The sequence below is a fragment of the Scyliorhinus torazame genome, chromosome 3, assembly GCF_047496885.1.
Source record: "Scyliorhinus torazame isolate Kashiwa2021f chromosome 3, sScyTor2.1, whole genome shotgun sequence".
In the NCBI taxonomy this organism is placed as follows: Eukaryota; Metazoa; Chordata; class Chondrichthyes; order Carcharhiniformes; family Scyliorhinidae; genus Scyliorhinus; species Scyliorhinus torazame.
In genome coordinates, this window is record NC_092709.1 from 336,115,199 (window position 1) to 336,132,236 (window position 17,038).

Consider the following 17,038-nt stretch of genomic DNA (forward strand, 5'->3'; position numbering starts at 1 on the left):
GACGGGGCGGAGTTTGTAAGGAGCATCCAGGAGGGCTTCTTAAAACAATATGTAAACAGTCCAACTAGGGAAGGGGCGGTACTGGACCTGGTATTGGGGAATGAGCCCGGCCAGGTGGTAGATGTTTCAGTAGGGGAACATTTCGGTAACAGTGACCACAATTCAGTAAGTTTTAAAGTACTGGTGGACAAGGATAAGAGTGGTCCGAGGATGAATGTGCTAAATTGGGGGAAGGCTAATTATAACAATATTAGGCGGGAACTGAAGAACATAGATTGGGGGCGGATGTTTGAGGGCAAATCAACATCTGACATGTGGGAGGCTTTCAAGTGTCAGTTGAAAGGAATACAGGACAGGCATGTTCCTGTGAGGAAGAAAGATAAATACGGCAATTTTCGGGAACCTTGGATGACGAGTGATATTGTAGGCCTCGTCAAAAAGAAAAAGGAGGCATTTGTCAGGGCTAAAAGGCTGGGAACAGACGAAGCCTGTGTGGCATATAAGGAAAGTAGGAAGGAACTTAAACAAGGAGTCAGGAGGGCTAGAAGGGGTCATGAAAAGTCATTGGCAAATAGGGTTAAGGAAAATCCCAAGGCTTTTTACACGTACATAAAAAGCAAGAGGGTAGCCAGGGAAAGGGTTGGCCCACTGAAGGATAGGCAAGGGAATCTATGTGTGGAGCCAGAGGAAATGGGCGAGGTACTAAATGAATACTTTGCATCAGTATTCACCAAAGAGAAGGAATTGGTAGATGTTGAGTCTGGAGAAGGGGGTGTAGATAGCCTGGGTCACATTGTGATCCAAAAAGACGAGGTGTTGGGTGTCTTAAAAAATATTAAGGTAGATAAGTCCCCAGGGCCTGATGGGATCTACCCCAGAATACTGAAGGAGGCTGGAGAGGAAATTGCTGAGGCCTTGACAGAAATCTTTGGATCCTCGCTGTCTTCAGGGGATGTCCCGGAGGACTGGAGAATAGCCAATGTTGTTCCTCTGTTTAAGAAGGGTAGCAAGGATAATCCCGGGAACTACAGGCCGGTGAGCCTTACTTCAGTGGTAGGGAAATTACTAGAGAGAATTCTTCGAGACAGGATCTACTCCCATTTGGATGCAAATGGACGTATTAGTGAGAGGCAGCACGGTTTTGTGAAGGGGAGGTCGTGTCTCACTAACTTGATAGAGTTTTTCTAGGAGGTCACTAAGATGATTGATGCAGGTAGGGCAGTAGATGTTGTCTATATGGACTTCAGTAAGGCCTTTGACAAGGTCCCTCATGGTAGACTAGTACAAAAGGTGAAGTCACACGGGATCAGGGGTGAACTGGCAAGGTGGATACAGAACTGGCTAGGCCATAGAAGGCAGAGGGTAGCAATGGAGGGATGCTTTTCTAATTGGAGGGCTGTGACCAGTGGTGTTCCACAGGGATCAGTGTTGGGACCTTTGCTGTTTGTAGTATATATAAATGATTTGGAGGAAAATGTAACTGGTCTGATTAGTAAGTTTGCAGACGACACAAAGGTTGGTGGAATTGCGGATAGCGATGAGGACTGTCAGAGGATACAGCAGGATTTAGATTGTCTGGAGACTTGGGCGGAGAGATGGCAGATGGAGTTTAATCCGGACAAATGTGAGGTAATGCATTTTGGAAGGGCTAATGCAGGTAGGGAATATACAGTGAATGGTAGAACCCTCAAGAGTATTGAAAGTCAAAGAGATCTAGGAGTACAGGTCCACAGGTCATTGAAAGGGGCAACACAGGTGGAGAAGGTAGTCAAGAAGGCATACGGCATGCTTGCCTTCATTGGCCGGGGCATTGAGTATAAGAATTGGCAAGTCATGTTGCAGCTGTATAAAACCTTAGTTAGGCCACACTTGGAGTATAGTGTTCAATTCTGGTCGCCACACTACCAGAAGGATGTGGAGGCTTTAGAGAGGGTGCAGAAGATATTTACCAGTATGTTGCCTGGTATGGAGGGCATAAGCTATGAGGAGCGATTGAATAAACTCGGTTTGTTCTCACTGGAACGAAGGAGGTTGAGGGGCGACCTGATAGAGGTATACAAAATTATGAGGGGCATAGACAGAGTGGATAGTCAGAGGCTTTTCCCCAGGGTAGAGGGGTCAATTACTAGGGGGCATAGGTTTAAGGTGAGAGGGGCAAGGTTTAGAGTAGATGTACGAGGCAAGTTTTTTACGCAGAGGGTAGTGGGTGCCTGGAACTCACTACCGGAGGAGGTAGTGGAAGCAGGGACGATAGGGACATTTAAGGGGCATCTTGACAAATATATGAATAGGATGGGAATAGAAGGATACGGACCCAGGAAGTGTAGAAGATTGTAGTTTAGTCGGGCAGTCTGGTCGGCACGGGCTTGGAGGGCCGAAGGGCCTGTTCCTGTGCTGTACATTTCTTTGTTCTTTGTTCTTTGTACCCAGACACTGTCACCCAATTCCCAGACACAGTGACTCAATACCCAGACACTGTCACTCAATATCCAGACACAGTCATCGATACCCAGACACTGTCACTCAATACCCAGACACTGTCACTCAATGCCCAGATACTGTCACTCAATGCCCAGACACTGTCACTCAATACCCAGACACAGTCATCGATACCCAGACACTGTCACTCAATACCCAGACACTGTCACTCAATGCCCAGACACTGTCACTCAATACCCAGACACTGTCACTCTGTACCCAGTCACAGTCACTCAGTACCCAGACACTCACTCAATACCCAGACACTGTCACTCAATACCTAGACACAGTGACTCAATACCCAGACACTGTCACTCATACCCAGACACAATGACTCAGTATCCAGACACTGTCACTCAGTATCCAGACACTGTCACTCAATACCCAGACACTGTCACTCAATACGCAGACACTGTCACTCAATACCCAGACACTGTCACTCAATACCCAGACACAATGACTCAGTATCCAGACACTGTCACTCAATACCCAGACACTGTCACTCAATACCCAGACACAGTCACTCAATACCCAGACACTGTCACTCAATACCCAGACACTGTCACTCAATACCCAGACACTGTCACTCATTACCCAGACACAGTCACTCAATACCCAGACACTGTCACTCATACCCAGACACAATGACTCAGTATCCAGACACTGTCACTCAGTACCCAGACGTTATCACTCAGAACCCAGACACTGACACTCAATACTCAGACACTGTCACTCCATACCCAGACACTGTCACTCAATATCCAGACATCTTCAGTCAATACCCAGACATTGTCACTCAATACCCAGACACAATGACTCAGTATCCAGACACTGTCACTCAGTATCCAGACACTGTTACTCAATACCCAGACACAGTTACTCAGGATCCAGACTGTCATCGGTACGCATACACGGTCACTGAATATTCAGACAATGTCACTCAATATCCAGACACAGTCACCCAATACCGAGACACTGTCACTCAACTCAGACACTGTCACTCAGTACCCAGGCACCGTCCCTCAGTATCCGGACGCTGTCAATGATATCCAGACACTATCACTCAATACGCAGACACTCACTCAATACCCAGACACTGTCACTCAATACCCAGACACTCACTCAATACCCAGACACTGTCACTCATACACAGACACTGTCATCGATACCCAGACACAGTCACTCAGTACCCCGACACAGTCACTCAGTATCCCGACGCTGTCATTGATATCCAGACACTATCACTCAATACCCAGACACTGTCACTCATACACATACACTGTCACTCAATACCCAGACACTGTCACTCAATACCCAGACACTGTCACTCAATACCCAGACACTGTCACTCAATACCCAGACAATGTTACTCAATACCCAGACACTGCCACTCAATACCCAGACACTGTCACTCAATGCCCAGTCACTGTCACTCAATACGCAGACACTATCACTCAATACCCAGACACTGTCACTCATACACATACACTGTCACTCAATACCCAGACACTGTCACTCAATACCCAGACACTGTCACTCAATACCCAGACACTGTCACTCAATACCCAGACACTGTCACTCAATACCCAGACACTGTCAATCAATACCCAGACACTGTCACTCAATACCCAGACACAGTCACTCAATACCCAGACACTGTCACTCATACCGACACAATGACTCAGTATCCAGACACTGTCACTCAGTACCCAGACGTTATCACTCAGAACCCAGACACTGACACTCAATACCCAGACACTGTCACTCCGTACCCAGACACTGTCACTCAATATCCAGACATCTTCAGTCAATACCCAGACATTGTCACTCAATACCCAGAAACAATGACTCAGTATCCAAACACAGTCCCTCAGTATCCAGACACTGTCACTCAATACCCAGACACAGTTACTCAGGATCCAGACTGTCATCGGTACGCATACACGGTCACTGAATATTCAGACACAGTCACCCAATACCGAGACACTGTCACTCAACTCAGACACTGTCACTCAGTACCCAGGCACTGTCCCTCAGTATCCGGACGCTGTCAATAATACCCAGACACTATTACTCAATACGCAGACACTCACTCAATACCCAGACACTGTCACTCAATACCCAGACACTCACTGAATACCCAGACACTGTCACTCATATACAGACACTGTCATCGATACCCAGACACAGTCACTCATACACATACACTGTCACTCAATACCCAGACACTGTCACTCAATACCCAGACACTGTCACTCAATACCCAGACACTGTCACTCAATACCCAGACAATGTTACTCAATACCCATACACTGTCACTCAATACCCAGACACTGTCACTCAATACCCAGACACTGTCACTCAATACCCAGACACTGCCACTCAATACCCAGACACTGTCACTCAATGCCCAGTCACTGTCACTCAATACGCAGACACTGTCACTCAATACCCAGACACTGTCATCGATACCCAGACACTGTCACTCAATACCCAGACACTGTCACTCAATACCCAGACACTGTCACTCAATACCCAGACACTGTCACACAATACCCAGACAATGTTACTCAATACCCAGACACTGCCACTCAATACCCAGACACTGTCACTCAATACCCAGACACTGTCACTCAATACGCAGACACTGTCACTCAATACCCAGACACTGTCACTCAATACCCAGACACTGTCACTCAATACCCAGACACTGTCACTCAATGCCCAGTCACTGTCACTCAATACGCAGACACTGTCACTCAATACCCAGACACTGTCATCGATACCCAGACACTGTCACTCAATACCCAGACACAGTCACTCAATACTCAGACACTCACTCAATACCCAGATACTGTCACTCAATACCCAGACACTCACTCAATACCCAGACACTGTCACTCAATGCCCAGACACTGTCAATCAATACCCAGACACTGTCACTCAATAACCAGACACTGTCACTCAATACCCAGACACTTTCACTCAATGCCCAGTCACTGTCACTCAATACGCAGACACTGTCACTCAATACCCAGACACTGTCATCGATACCCAGACACTGTCACTCAATACCCAGACACAGTCACTCAATACTCAGACACTCACTCAATACCCAGATACTGTCACTCAATACCCAGACACTCACTCAATACCCAGACACTGTCACTCAATACCCAGACACTGTCAATCAATACCCAGACACTGTCACTCAATAACCAGACACTGTCACTCAATACCCAGGCACTGTCACTCAATACCCAGACACTGTCACTCAATACCCAGAAACTGTCACTCTATAACCAGACACTGTCACTCAATACCCAGATACTGTCACTCAATACCCAGACACTGTCACTCAATACCCAGACACTGTCACTCAATACCCAGACACTGTCACTCAATAACCAGACACTGTCACTCAATACCCAGACACTGTCACTCAATACCCAGGCACTGTCACTCAATGCCCAGACACTGTCACTCAATACGCAGACACTGTCACTCAATACCCAGACACTGTCATCGATACCCAGACACTGTCACTCAATACCCAGACACAGTCACTCAATACTCAGACACTCACTCAATACCCAGACACTGTCACTCAATACCCAGACACTGTCAATCAATACCCAGACACTGTCACTCAATAACCAGACACTGTCACTCAATACCCAGACACTGTCACTCAATGCCCAGTCACTGTCACTCAATACGCAGACACTGTCACTCAATACCCAGACACTGTCATCGATACCCAGACACTGTCACTCAATACCCAGACACAGTCACTCAATACTCAGACACTCACTCAATACCCAGATACTGTCACTCAATACCCAGACACTCACTCAATACCCAGACACTGTCACTCAATACCCAGACACTGTCAATCAATACCCAGACACTGTCACTCAATAACCAGACACTGTCACTCAATACCCAGGCACTGTCACTCAATACCCAGACACTGTCAATCAATACCCAGACACTGTCACTCTATAACCAGACACTGTCACTCAATACCCAGATACTGTCACTCAATACCCAGACACTGTCACTCAATACCCAGACACTGTCACTCAATAACCAGACACTGTCACTCAATACCCAGACACTGTCACTCAATACCCAGGCACTGTCACTCAATGCCCAGTCACTGTCACTCAATACGCAGACACTGTCACTCAATACCCAGACACTGTCATCGATACCCAGACACTGTCACTCAATACCCAGACACAGTCACTCAATACTCAGACACTCACTCAATACCCAGATACTGTCACTCAATACCCAGACACTCACTCAATACCCAGACACTGTCACTCAATATCGCACTCAATACCCAGATATACCCAGATATTGCCACCTTGTACCCACGGTTCCTCAATGAAATACTTCAGTGAAACTACCGTGCCCAAGTACCATAACGTCAAACGTATGAGCTTGCCCAGTGTAATCCACATTCAATCACTTCCTCCACACCTATTTTTGCAGGCTTTTGTGGTCGAGAGACACTTATAAAAGTGCTCCGTTCGGAGAAGAGATCAATGGTGTTTCTTGTCAATTTAACCTGGCACAAAGCTTTTGGGGCCAAGTCATTCAGGAACAAAATCAGGAAGCACCTTTTCACCCATGTGGTCAGAGAAAGTCTGAAACTCTCTTCCCCAGCCCACGCTGTTTAAAAAAAAACTCACAATGCTGGGAGCCAAATGAAGCTTTCAAAACGGAGATGGATAGATTGTTGTCGGGTAAGGAGGAGCAAGGGTTACGGGTCAAAGGTATGTACGGCTGAGAGGAGATTGGCAGTTGTTTAAAATCACGAGGGGCTAGACAGATAAGATAGTGAGAGACTTCCCAATGGCAGAAGGATCGAGAGTCAGCAGACTTTGAGTTAAGGCGACATGTGAAAAACCTCTTTATGCAGCAAAGTGGTTGGTGCCTGTAATTACAGGGCCTGAGAATGGGGTGATCATAGATCATAGAATTTACAGTGCAGAAGGAGGCCATTCGGCCCATTCACCCTGCACCGGCTCTTGGAAAGAGAACCCTACTTAAGTCCACACCTCCACCCTATCCCAGTAATCCCACCCAACACTAAGGGCAATTTTGAACGCTTAAGGGCAATTTATCATGGTCAATCCACATAACTTGCACATCTTTGGACTGTGGGAGGAAACCGGAGCACCCGGAGGAAACCCACGCACACACGGGGAGAACATGCAGACTCCGCACAGACAGTGACCAAGTGACCCAAGCCGGGAATCGAACCTGGGACCCTGGAGCTGTGAAGCAACTGTGCTAACCACTGTGCTCCCGTGCTGCCGTGGGGACAGATTCAATTGTGGCTTTCAAAAGAGGCATTAGATAAGCAGCTGAGGGGGAATAATTTGCTGGGTTGAGGGAAGTGGGGGTGGGGAGCTAAATTGCATTTGCAAATACCCGGCAAAGGCTGGGTGGGTTGAATGGCCACCTCCTGTGCTGTTGCCATCCTGTTATCCCATGAAGCGGACTGGAGATGCGGACCAGCCACAATTGGGTGCCCAAGGGGCTGAATGGCCTCCTCCTGTTCCTAATGTCACTGTGCAGTTCCTATTAAAGGAAGGGAAGGTGGACATTGTCGGGCAGCACGCCTTAAAAAAAAGAAATTACATTGACATTATAAGAAGTAGCACAGATGAATCAGCTCGACATGTCACACTAATTATTTGCTGCTTGCTGTGAACAGATGTGGGAAGAAGCCATTCATCTCTGCAAGGAGCTGGCAGAACAGTACGAGATGCAGGTCTTTGATTATGAACTACTGAGTGAGACCCTGGTGAGTAAATGCGAGCTTGCATTGATTATGATAAGCTAATGATGATTGACGATACCCATTTCCCGCTCGGAGTTTCGTCTTTAACTCTCCACGGCCTTTTGGCTAATCCAGGGGAGAATGACTGACAGGGCAGTGAGTGATGACAAGCCTCAGAAGAAGTTGAAAGGTTAATGGCGGAAGTCATTCGGCTCCGAGGCCTTTCCTCAGGAACAGCTCACTACTGGCTCACTGTCGATCGGCATGTCCTCCTTGCATCAGCCTTGGGCCTGGAGTTGTCTGATTCGGGGCAGAGGTTTACTCTGGTCATTCGAGCTGGTGCATCTTTGTTTTCTCCCAACCTGTGTCTCATTTTCTAATCGTCATCTACTTTTTTCACAGCGAATGAATTCTTGCACAAATTATACTTGGTTTTTGTACACAAAAACAGAGAAATCATGTTAAACCTATTTTAATCATAGAATCTACAGTGCAGAAGGAGGCCATTCGGCCCATCGAGTCTGCACCAGCCCCTGGAAAGAGCACCCTACCCAAGATCAACACCTCCACCCTATCCCCATAACCCAGCAACCCCACCCAGCACTCAGGGCAATTTTGGACACTAAGGACAATTTATCATGGCCAATCCACCTAACCTGCACATCTTTGGACTGTGGGAGGAAACCGGAGCGCCCGGAGGAAACCCACGCACACATGGGGAGGATGTGGATGTGCTGACTCCGCACAGACAGTGACCCAAGCCTGAATCAAACCTGGGGACCCTGGAGCTGTGAAGCAATTGTGCTATTCACAATGCTACCGTGCTGCCCTAAATAGTCGATTGGTAGTAAAGAACGTGAGTATTGCTGAAAAAGGAGACATGCTTTCAAAGTTTTTTGCCTGCCACTCATCAGGACTGATGCAAGATTATCGAATAGTACATATTGGTACTAACGACATAGGCAGGAAGGGGCATGAGGTCCTGCAGCAGGAGTTCAGGGAGCTAGGCAGAAAGTTAAAGGACAGGACCTCGAGGGTTGTAATCTCGGGATTACTCCCTGTGCCACGTGCCAGTGAGGCTAGAAATAGGAAGATAGAGCAGACAAACACGTGGCTAAACAGCTGGTGTAGGAGGGAGGGTTTCCGTTTTCTGGACCACTGGGAGCTCTTCCGGGGCAGGTGTGACCTGTATAAGATGGACGGGTTGCATCTAAACCGGAGAGGCATAAATATCCTGGCCGCGAGGTTTGCTAGTGTCACACGGGAGGGTTTAAACTAGTATGGCAGGGGGGTGGGTACGGGAGCAATAGGTCAGAAGGTGAGAGCATTGAGGGAGAACTAGGGAATAGGGACAGTGTGGCTCTGAGGCAGAGCAGACGGGGAAAAGTTGCTGAACACAGCGGGTCTGGTGGCCTGAAGTGCCTATGTTTTAATGCAAGGAGCATTACGGGTAAGGCAGATGAACTTAGAGCTTGGATTACTACTTGGAACTATGATGTTATTGCCATTACAGAGACCTGGTTGAGGGAAGGGCAGGATTGGCAGCTAAACGTTCCAGGATTTAGATGTTTCAGGCGGGATAGAGGGGGATGTAAAAGGGGAGGCGGAGTTGCGCTACTTGTTCGGGAGAATATCACAGCTATACTGCGAGAGGACACCTCAGAGGGCAGTGAGGCTATATGGGTAGAGATCAGGAATAAGAAGGGTGCAGTCACAATGTTGGGGGTATACTACAGGCCTCCCAACAGCCAGCGGGAGATAGAGGAGCAGATAGGTAGACAGATTTTGGAAAAGAGTAAAAACAACAGGGTTGTGGTGATGGGAGACTTCAACTTCCCCAATATTGACTGGGACTCACTTAGTGCCAGGGGCTTAGACGGGGCGGAGTTTGTAAGGAGCATCCAGGAGGGCTTCTTAAAACAATATGTAGACAGTCCAACTAGGGAAGGGGCGGTACTGGACCTGGTATTGGGGAATGAGCCCGGCCAGGTGGTAGATGTTTCAGTAGGGGAGCATTTCGGTAACAGTGACCACAATTCAGTAAGTTTTAAAGTACTGGTGGACAAGGATAAGAGTGGTCCGAGGATGAATGTGCTAAATTGGGGGAAGGCTAATTATGACAATATTAGGTGGGAACTGAAGAACATAGATTGGGGGCGGATGTTTGAGGGCAAATCAACATCTGACATGTGGGAGGCTTTCAAGTGTCAGTTGAAGGGAATACAGGACAGGCATGTTCCTGTGAGGAAGAAAGATAAATACGGCAATTTTCGGGAACCTTGGATGACGAGTGATATTGTAGGCCTCGTCAAAAAGAAAAAGGAGGCATTTGTCAGGGCTAAAAGGCTGGGAACAGACGAAGCCTGTGTGGCATATAAGGAAAGTAGGAAGGAACTTAAGCAAGGAGTCAGGAGGGCTAGAAGGGGTCATGAAAAGTCATTGGCAAATAGGGTTAAGGAAAATCCCAAGGCTTTTTACACATACATAAAAAGCAAGAGGGTAGCCAGGGAAAGGGTTGGCCCACTGAAGGATAGGCAAGGGAATCTATGTGTGGAGCCAGAGGAAATGGGCGAGGTACTAAATGAATACTTTGCATCAGTATTCACCAAAGAGAAGGAATTGGTAGATGTTGAGTCTGGAGAAGGGGGTGTAGATAGCCTGGGTCACATTGTGATCCAAAAAGACGAGGTGTTGGGTGTCTTAAAAAATATTAAGGTAGATAAGTCCCCAGGGCCTGATGGGATCTACCCCAGAATACTGAAGGAGGCTGGAGAGGAAATTGCTGAGGCCTTGACAGAAATCTTTGGATCCTCGCTGTCTTCAGGGGATGTCCCGGAGGACTGGAGAATAGCCAATGTTGTTCCTCTGTTTAAGAAGGGTAGCAAGGATAATCCCGGGAACTACAGGCCGGTGAGCCTTACTTCAGTGGTAGGGAAATTACTGGAGAGAATTCTTCGAGACAGGATCTACTCCCATTTGGAAGCAAATGGACGTATTAGTGAGAGGCAGCACGGTTTTGTGAAGGGGAGGTCGTGTCTCACTAACTTGATAGAGTTTTTCGAGGAGGTCACTAAGATGATTGATGCAGGTAGGGCAGTGGATGTTGTCTACATGGACTTCAGTAAGGCCTTTGACAAGGTCCCTCATGGTAGACTAGTACAAAAGGTGAAGTCACACGGGATCAGGGGTGAGCTGGCAAGGTGGATTCAGAACTGGCTAGGCCATAGAAGGCAGAGGGTAGCAATGGAGGGATGCTTTTCTAATTGGAGGGCTGTGACCAGTGGTGTTCCACAGGGATCAGTGCTGGGACCTTTGCTGTTTGTAGTATATATAAATGATTTGGAGGAAAATGTAACTGGTCTGATTAGTAAGTTTGCAGACGACACAAAGGTTGGTGGAATTGCGGATAGCGATGAGGACTGTCTGAGGATACAGCAGGATTTAGATTGTCTGGAGACTTGGGCGGAGAGATGGCAGATGGAGTTTAATCCGGACAAATGTGAGGTAATGCATTTTGGAAGGGCTAATGCAGGTAGGGAATATACAGTAAATGGTAGAACCCTCAAGAGTATTGAAAGTCAAAGAGATCTAGGAGTACAGGTCCACAGGTCATTGAAAGGGGCAACACAGGTGGAGAAGGTAGTCAAGAAGGCATACGGCATGCTTGCCTTCATTGGACGGGGCATTGAGTATAAGAATTGGCAAGTCATGTTGCAGCTGTATAGGACCTTAGTTAGGCCACACTTGGAGTATAGTGTTCAATTCTGGTCGCCACACTACCAGAAGGATGTGGAGGCTTTAGAGAGGGTGCAGAAGAGATTTACCAGAATGTTGCCTGGTATGGAGGGCATAAGCTATGAGGAGCGATTGAATAAACTCGGTTTGTTCTCTCTGGAACGAAGGAGGTTGAGGGGCGACCTGATAGAGGTCTACAAAATTATGAGGGGCATAGACAGAGTGGATAGTCAGAGGCTTTTCCCCAGGGTAGAGGGGTCAATTACTAGGGGGCATAGGTTTAAGGTGAGAGGGGCAAGGTTTAGAGTAGATGTACGAGGCAAGTTTTTTACGCAGAGGGTAGTGGGTGCCTGGAACTCGCTACCGGAGGAGGTAGTGGAAGCAGGGACGATAGGGACATTTAAGGGGCATCTTGACAAATATATGAATAGGATGGGAATAGAAGGATACGGACCCAGGAAGTGTAGAAGATTGTAGTTTAGTCGGGCAGTATGGTCGGCGCGGGCTTGGAGGGCCGAAGGGCCTGTTCCTGTGCTGTACATTTCTTTGTTCTTTGTTCTTTGTTCTTTGAAACAACAATTTAAACTGCGAACAAACAAACAAGGAACAGGAGCAGGCCATTCAGCCTCTCGAGCCTGCTCCGTCATTTAATAAGATCACGTCTGATCTGATATTAATGTCAAATTTGTATCCAGCCTAACCCCTCCTCCGCCAGCCCCACAATAACCTTCAGATACAAGACTAGCCTATCCAACCTTTCCTGAATTAGTCTGGTAAACTTTCTCTGAACTGCTTCCGATGTATTTATTGTTTTCCTTAATTGAGTGACCAATACAGCACACTGTACTCCAAATGTGATCTGACTGGTGCCCTGTGCAACTGAGGCAGAAGCTTCCTACTTATCTATTCAATTCCTCTTGCTTAAATTCTAACATTCTATTAGCTTTTCTAAATATTTGCTTTAGCTGTACACAACCTTTTGTATCGCGTGCACTAGGACACCAAAATTCCTCTGCACTCTCTCACAATTTAGATAATATGCTTGTTTTTTATTCTTCCTGCCAAAGTGGACAATTTCACAATTCCCACGTTATGGTCCATTTGCTGGTTATTTGCCCACTAACATAACCTATCTAGATCTTTTTTGTCGCTCTGTTATGTCCTCTTCACAACTTACTTTCCTACCTATCTTTGTGTCATCAGCAAATTTGGTACCCGTCTCTTCAATTCCTTCATCCATTTTTATGAATTGTAAACAGTTGAGGCCACAGCACTAATCCTTGAGGCACACTATTTGTTACATGTTACCAACCTGAAAAGGCACATTTACAATTACGTTCTGCTTCTTGTTAGCCAGCCAATCATCTATCCGTGGCAATATGTCACCTCCGTACCATGAGCTTTAATTTTCCACAATAACCTTGATGTGGCACTTTAATCAAATGCCTTCCAGAAATCTAAGTACAGTACACCCACCGTTTCCCCTTTATCCATAGCACATGTCCTCAAAGAACTCCAATCAGGGTTTACCAGAAGGTTTATCAGGCTGATTCTAGGGATGGCGGGACTGTCACATGAGGAGAGATTGACAAGTTTTGGATTGTTCTCGCTGGAGTTCAGAAGAATCAGGAGATCTCACAGAGACTTATAAAATTTTAACGGGACTAGACAGAGTAGATGCAGGGAAGATGTTACCAATGATGGGTGCGTCCAGAACCAGGGGTCACAGTCTGAGGATTCAGGATAAACCATTTCGGACAGATATAAGGAGACATTGCTTCTCAGAAAGAGTGGTGAGCCTGTGGAATTCATTACCACAGGAAGTAGTTGATGCTAAAACTTTGAATATATTCAAGAGGTGGCTGGATATTGCACTTGGGGAGAATGGGATCAGAGGCTGTGGGGAGAAAGCAAGATTAGGCTATTGAGTTGGATGATCAGCCATGATCGTGATAAATGGCGGAGCAGGCTCAAAGGGCCAAAAGGCCTCCTCCTGCTCCTATCTTCTGTGTATCTATGTGAATTGGTTAAACATGATTTCTCTTTCATGAAACCACATTGCCTCCGCCTGATTATCTTGAACTTATCCGAGGGCCCTGCTGTCGCTTCTTTAATAATAACTTCTCACATTTTCCCTACGACAAATGGTGAGCTAACAGGCCTGTAGTTTCCCACTTCCTGTCTCCCTCCCATTTTGAATAATGGAGTTACATTTGCTATTTTTCAATCTAATGGGTACTACCATGGGCCAGCCGCTCCAACAATTTAGTCAGTACCACGTCTCTGGTGATTATAATGTTCCTCCCGCCCTTCCATTTCCTGGTTTATTGCTGCTTCTGGGATATGACTTGTATCCTCTACAGTGAAGACTAATGCAAAATATCAATTCTCCAGACTCACTTTCTATAAGGCAATGCTTACTTTGTTAACTCTTTTTAAAATATTTATAATAACTCTTGCTATCTGTTTTTATATTTCTGGCTAGCTTCCTCTTGAACTCTAATTTTTCCCTCCTTATTAATCCTTTTAGTCATCCTTTGCTGTTGCTCGTATTCTGTCCAGTCTTCTGACCTGCCACTTGTCTTTGCACAATAATATGCTTTTTCTTTAAGTTTGATACAATCTTTAACCTTTCGTGTTAACCGTGGATGGTGGGTTCACCCCTTGGACATTTTCTCACTTATTGGAATGTATCTATTTTGCACCTTCTGAAATATCCCCTTAAATGTTTGCCACTGCATCGCTAGACATAGCTGGCACAGTGGTTAGCACTGTTGCTTCAGGGACCCGGGTTCAGTTCCTGGCTTGGGTCACTGTCGATGCGGAGACTGCACGTTCTCCCCGTGTCTGCGTGGATTTTCTCTGGATGCTCCGGTTTCCTTCCACAAGTCCCGAAAGTCGTACGTGTTAGGTGAATTGGGCATTCTGAATTCTCCCTCTGTGTCTCCGAACAGGCGCCAGAGTGTGGCGATTAGGGGATTTTCACAGTAACTTCATTGCAGTAGTAATGTAAGTCTACTTGTGACACTAATAAAGATTATTATATTTATAACCTATCCTGGTGCAGCATGGTGGCACAGTGGCTAGCACTGCTGCCTACAGCGCTGGTAGCCCGGGTTTGAATCCCGGCCCTGGGTCATTGTATGTGTAGAGTTTGCATATTCTCCCCGCGTCTGCGTGGGTTTCACCCCCACAGCCCAATGATGTGCAGGGTAGGTGGATTGGCCACGCTAATTTGCCCCTTAATTGGAAAAAAAAATAATTGGGTACTTGGAAAAAAAATTTTTTTTTACTTATTAGAATCTATCCTTTAACCTAATTTGCCAATTAAAACTATGAAGAGACTGGTGACCCAGGTATAGCTGATGACTTGATGGAGTTCTTGGACTCTGCCCGCTGAGCTAGGTGGGAAGACACCACCAGAAACTTGAACTTTACTTGTTACAGTTAGAAATGCACCTATGCCACCTTGGGACAGCCCAGTAACCAAAAACACCAAGCCAACCATTTGTAAACATCAACAAAGTAGCGACCCATCTCCTCCATATTGGCAAGGCACCCCTGGAGAAAGAAGTGAAAAAACAAATGATGCTCGATCAATAACTTCTGAAGCGAGATTGGAGACAATCGAAGGCTTTATTGGACTAGATGTTTCCCCCAGCAGCGCAGGTACAGAATGCCGCTGCTGGGGAGACACAGGCTCTTATACTTTGCCTTACTGGGCGGAACCAGCAGGCTGGCTTCACCAATGAAATAGCAGTCTCAGGTACCTCCCACACCAATGGTCTTACATCATTATTCAGGGTACTGTAATACCCCTAATACCGACTACCACATTCACTTTCTGTTAAAAAAAAGTGTCCGGCGGGCGTGGTGGCCTTCCGTTATACAGTGGTAGAGGTGTAGGTTATGGTGGTACCCGGTATACATTAGCACAGTGTTTTGCCTCGTTGCATGTCGCAACTATTTACAATCATTATTTACAGTCAGAATCAAGCAATTAGTCGATCGGGGGCCCTGGTCATCCTCTGCAATCATCGTAGCTTTGACGGTGATGCAAGCGCCGGCTCGGGCATCTGTGGCTCAGGGAGCGTGGCTTCGGCTTCTTCAGCAGCTTCATTACCCCTAGATGGGACCAGCGGAAGGACCGATCCACTGGGAAGGGGGCGGCTGTGGGGTGCGCCGGTGGGAGGGCGGGTGGGCTCGGTGGTGGAGGTGTGGGTGGGGATCCAGCGGGTGCCAGGTCCCGTAGGGAGACCGTATCCTGTCGGCCATTGGGGTACACCACGTAGGCGTATTGAGGGTTAGCGTGAAGGAGGTGGACCCTCTGGACCAATGGGTCCGACTTGTGCGCCCGCAAGTGTTTGAGGAGCAGAATGGGTCCAGGAGCTGCCAGTCAGGTTGGGAGCGAGGTCCCGGAGGAGGACTTCCTAGGGAAGATAAGGAGACGTTCGTGAAGGATTGGTCGTGGTACACAGATCGGATGGAGTGGAGAGCATCCAGGAGGACCTCCTGCCAGCGGGGGAAGCAGGACGGTCTTCCAGACCGTTCCGTTCTCCCTCTCCACCTGCCCGTTTCCCCGGGGGTTGTAACTGGTCGTCCTGCTCGAGGCAATGCCCTTGCTGAGCAGGAATTGACGCAGTTCGTTGCTCATGAAGGAGGGCCCCCTATCGCTGTGTATATAGGTGGGGAAACCAAACAGCGTGAAGATACTGTGGAGGGCTTTACAGAGGTGAGGAAGGACGTATAACCGGCAATTTTTAAACTCCCTTCCCTGGACCGTGAGGTTCGCTATGCAGAACCTTTTGATCTCTACCGAGTGAGACCCGGAGGCCAGGGAGATTTTTTGGTTAACTGGGTGGATGGGAAAAGAACAGCACCTTACCTTATTGGGGTGTATGAAGCTCTCTGTGGTCCCGGAGTCAATCAGGCAGGATGTTTTATGCCCGTTGATGCACACGGTCGTCGTCGCAGTCGAGAGTGTTCGGGGCCGAGACTGGTCCAGGGTCACCGAGGCAAGTCATG

The 17,038-nt window shown here is 47.3% G+C and overlaps 1 protein-coding gene across 1 annotated transcript in view; it reads left to right on the forward strand.

Annotated features, from left to right (window-relative positions):
• LOC140409300 (dedicator of cytokinesis protein 2-like) overlaps window positions 1-17,038 on the forward strand; it is a 1,572,852-nt gene that overhangs the window by 1,443,152 nt on the left and 112,662 nt on the right. Inside the window, exon 39 of the mRNA XM_072497681.1 lies at window positions 8,213-8,302. Within this exon, the coding sequence (XP_072353782.1) occupies window positions 8,213-8,302 (90 nt within the window). The remainder of the gene's footprint in view (window positions 1-8,212; window positions 8,303-17,038) is intronic.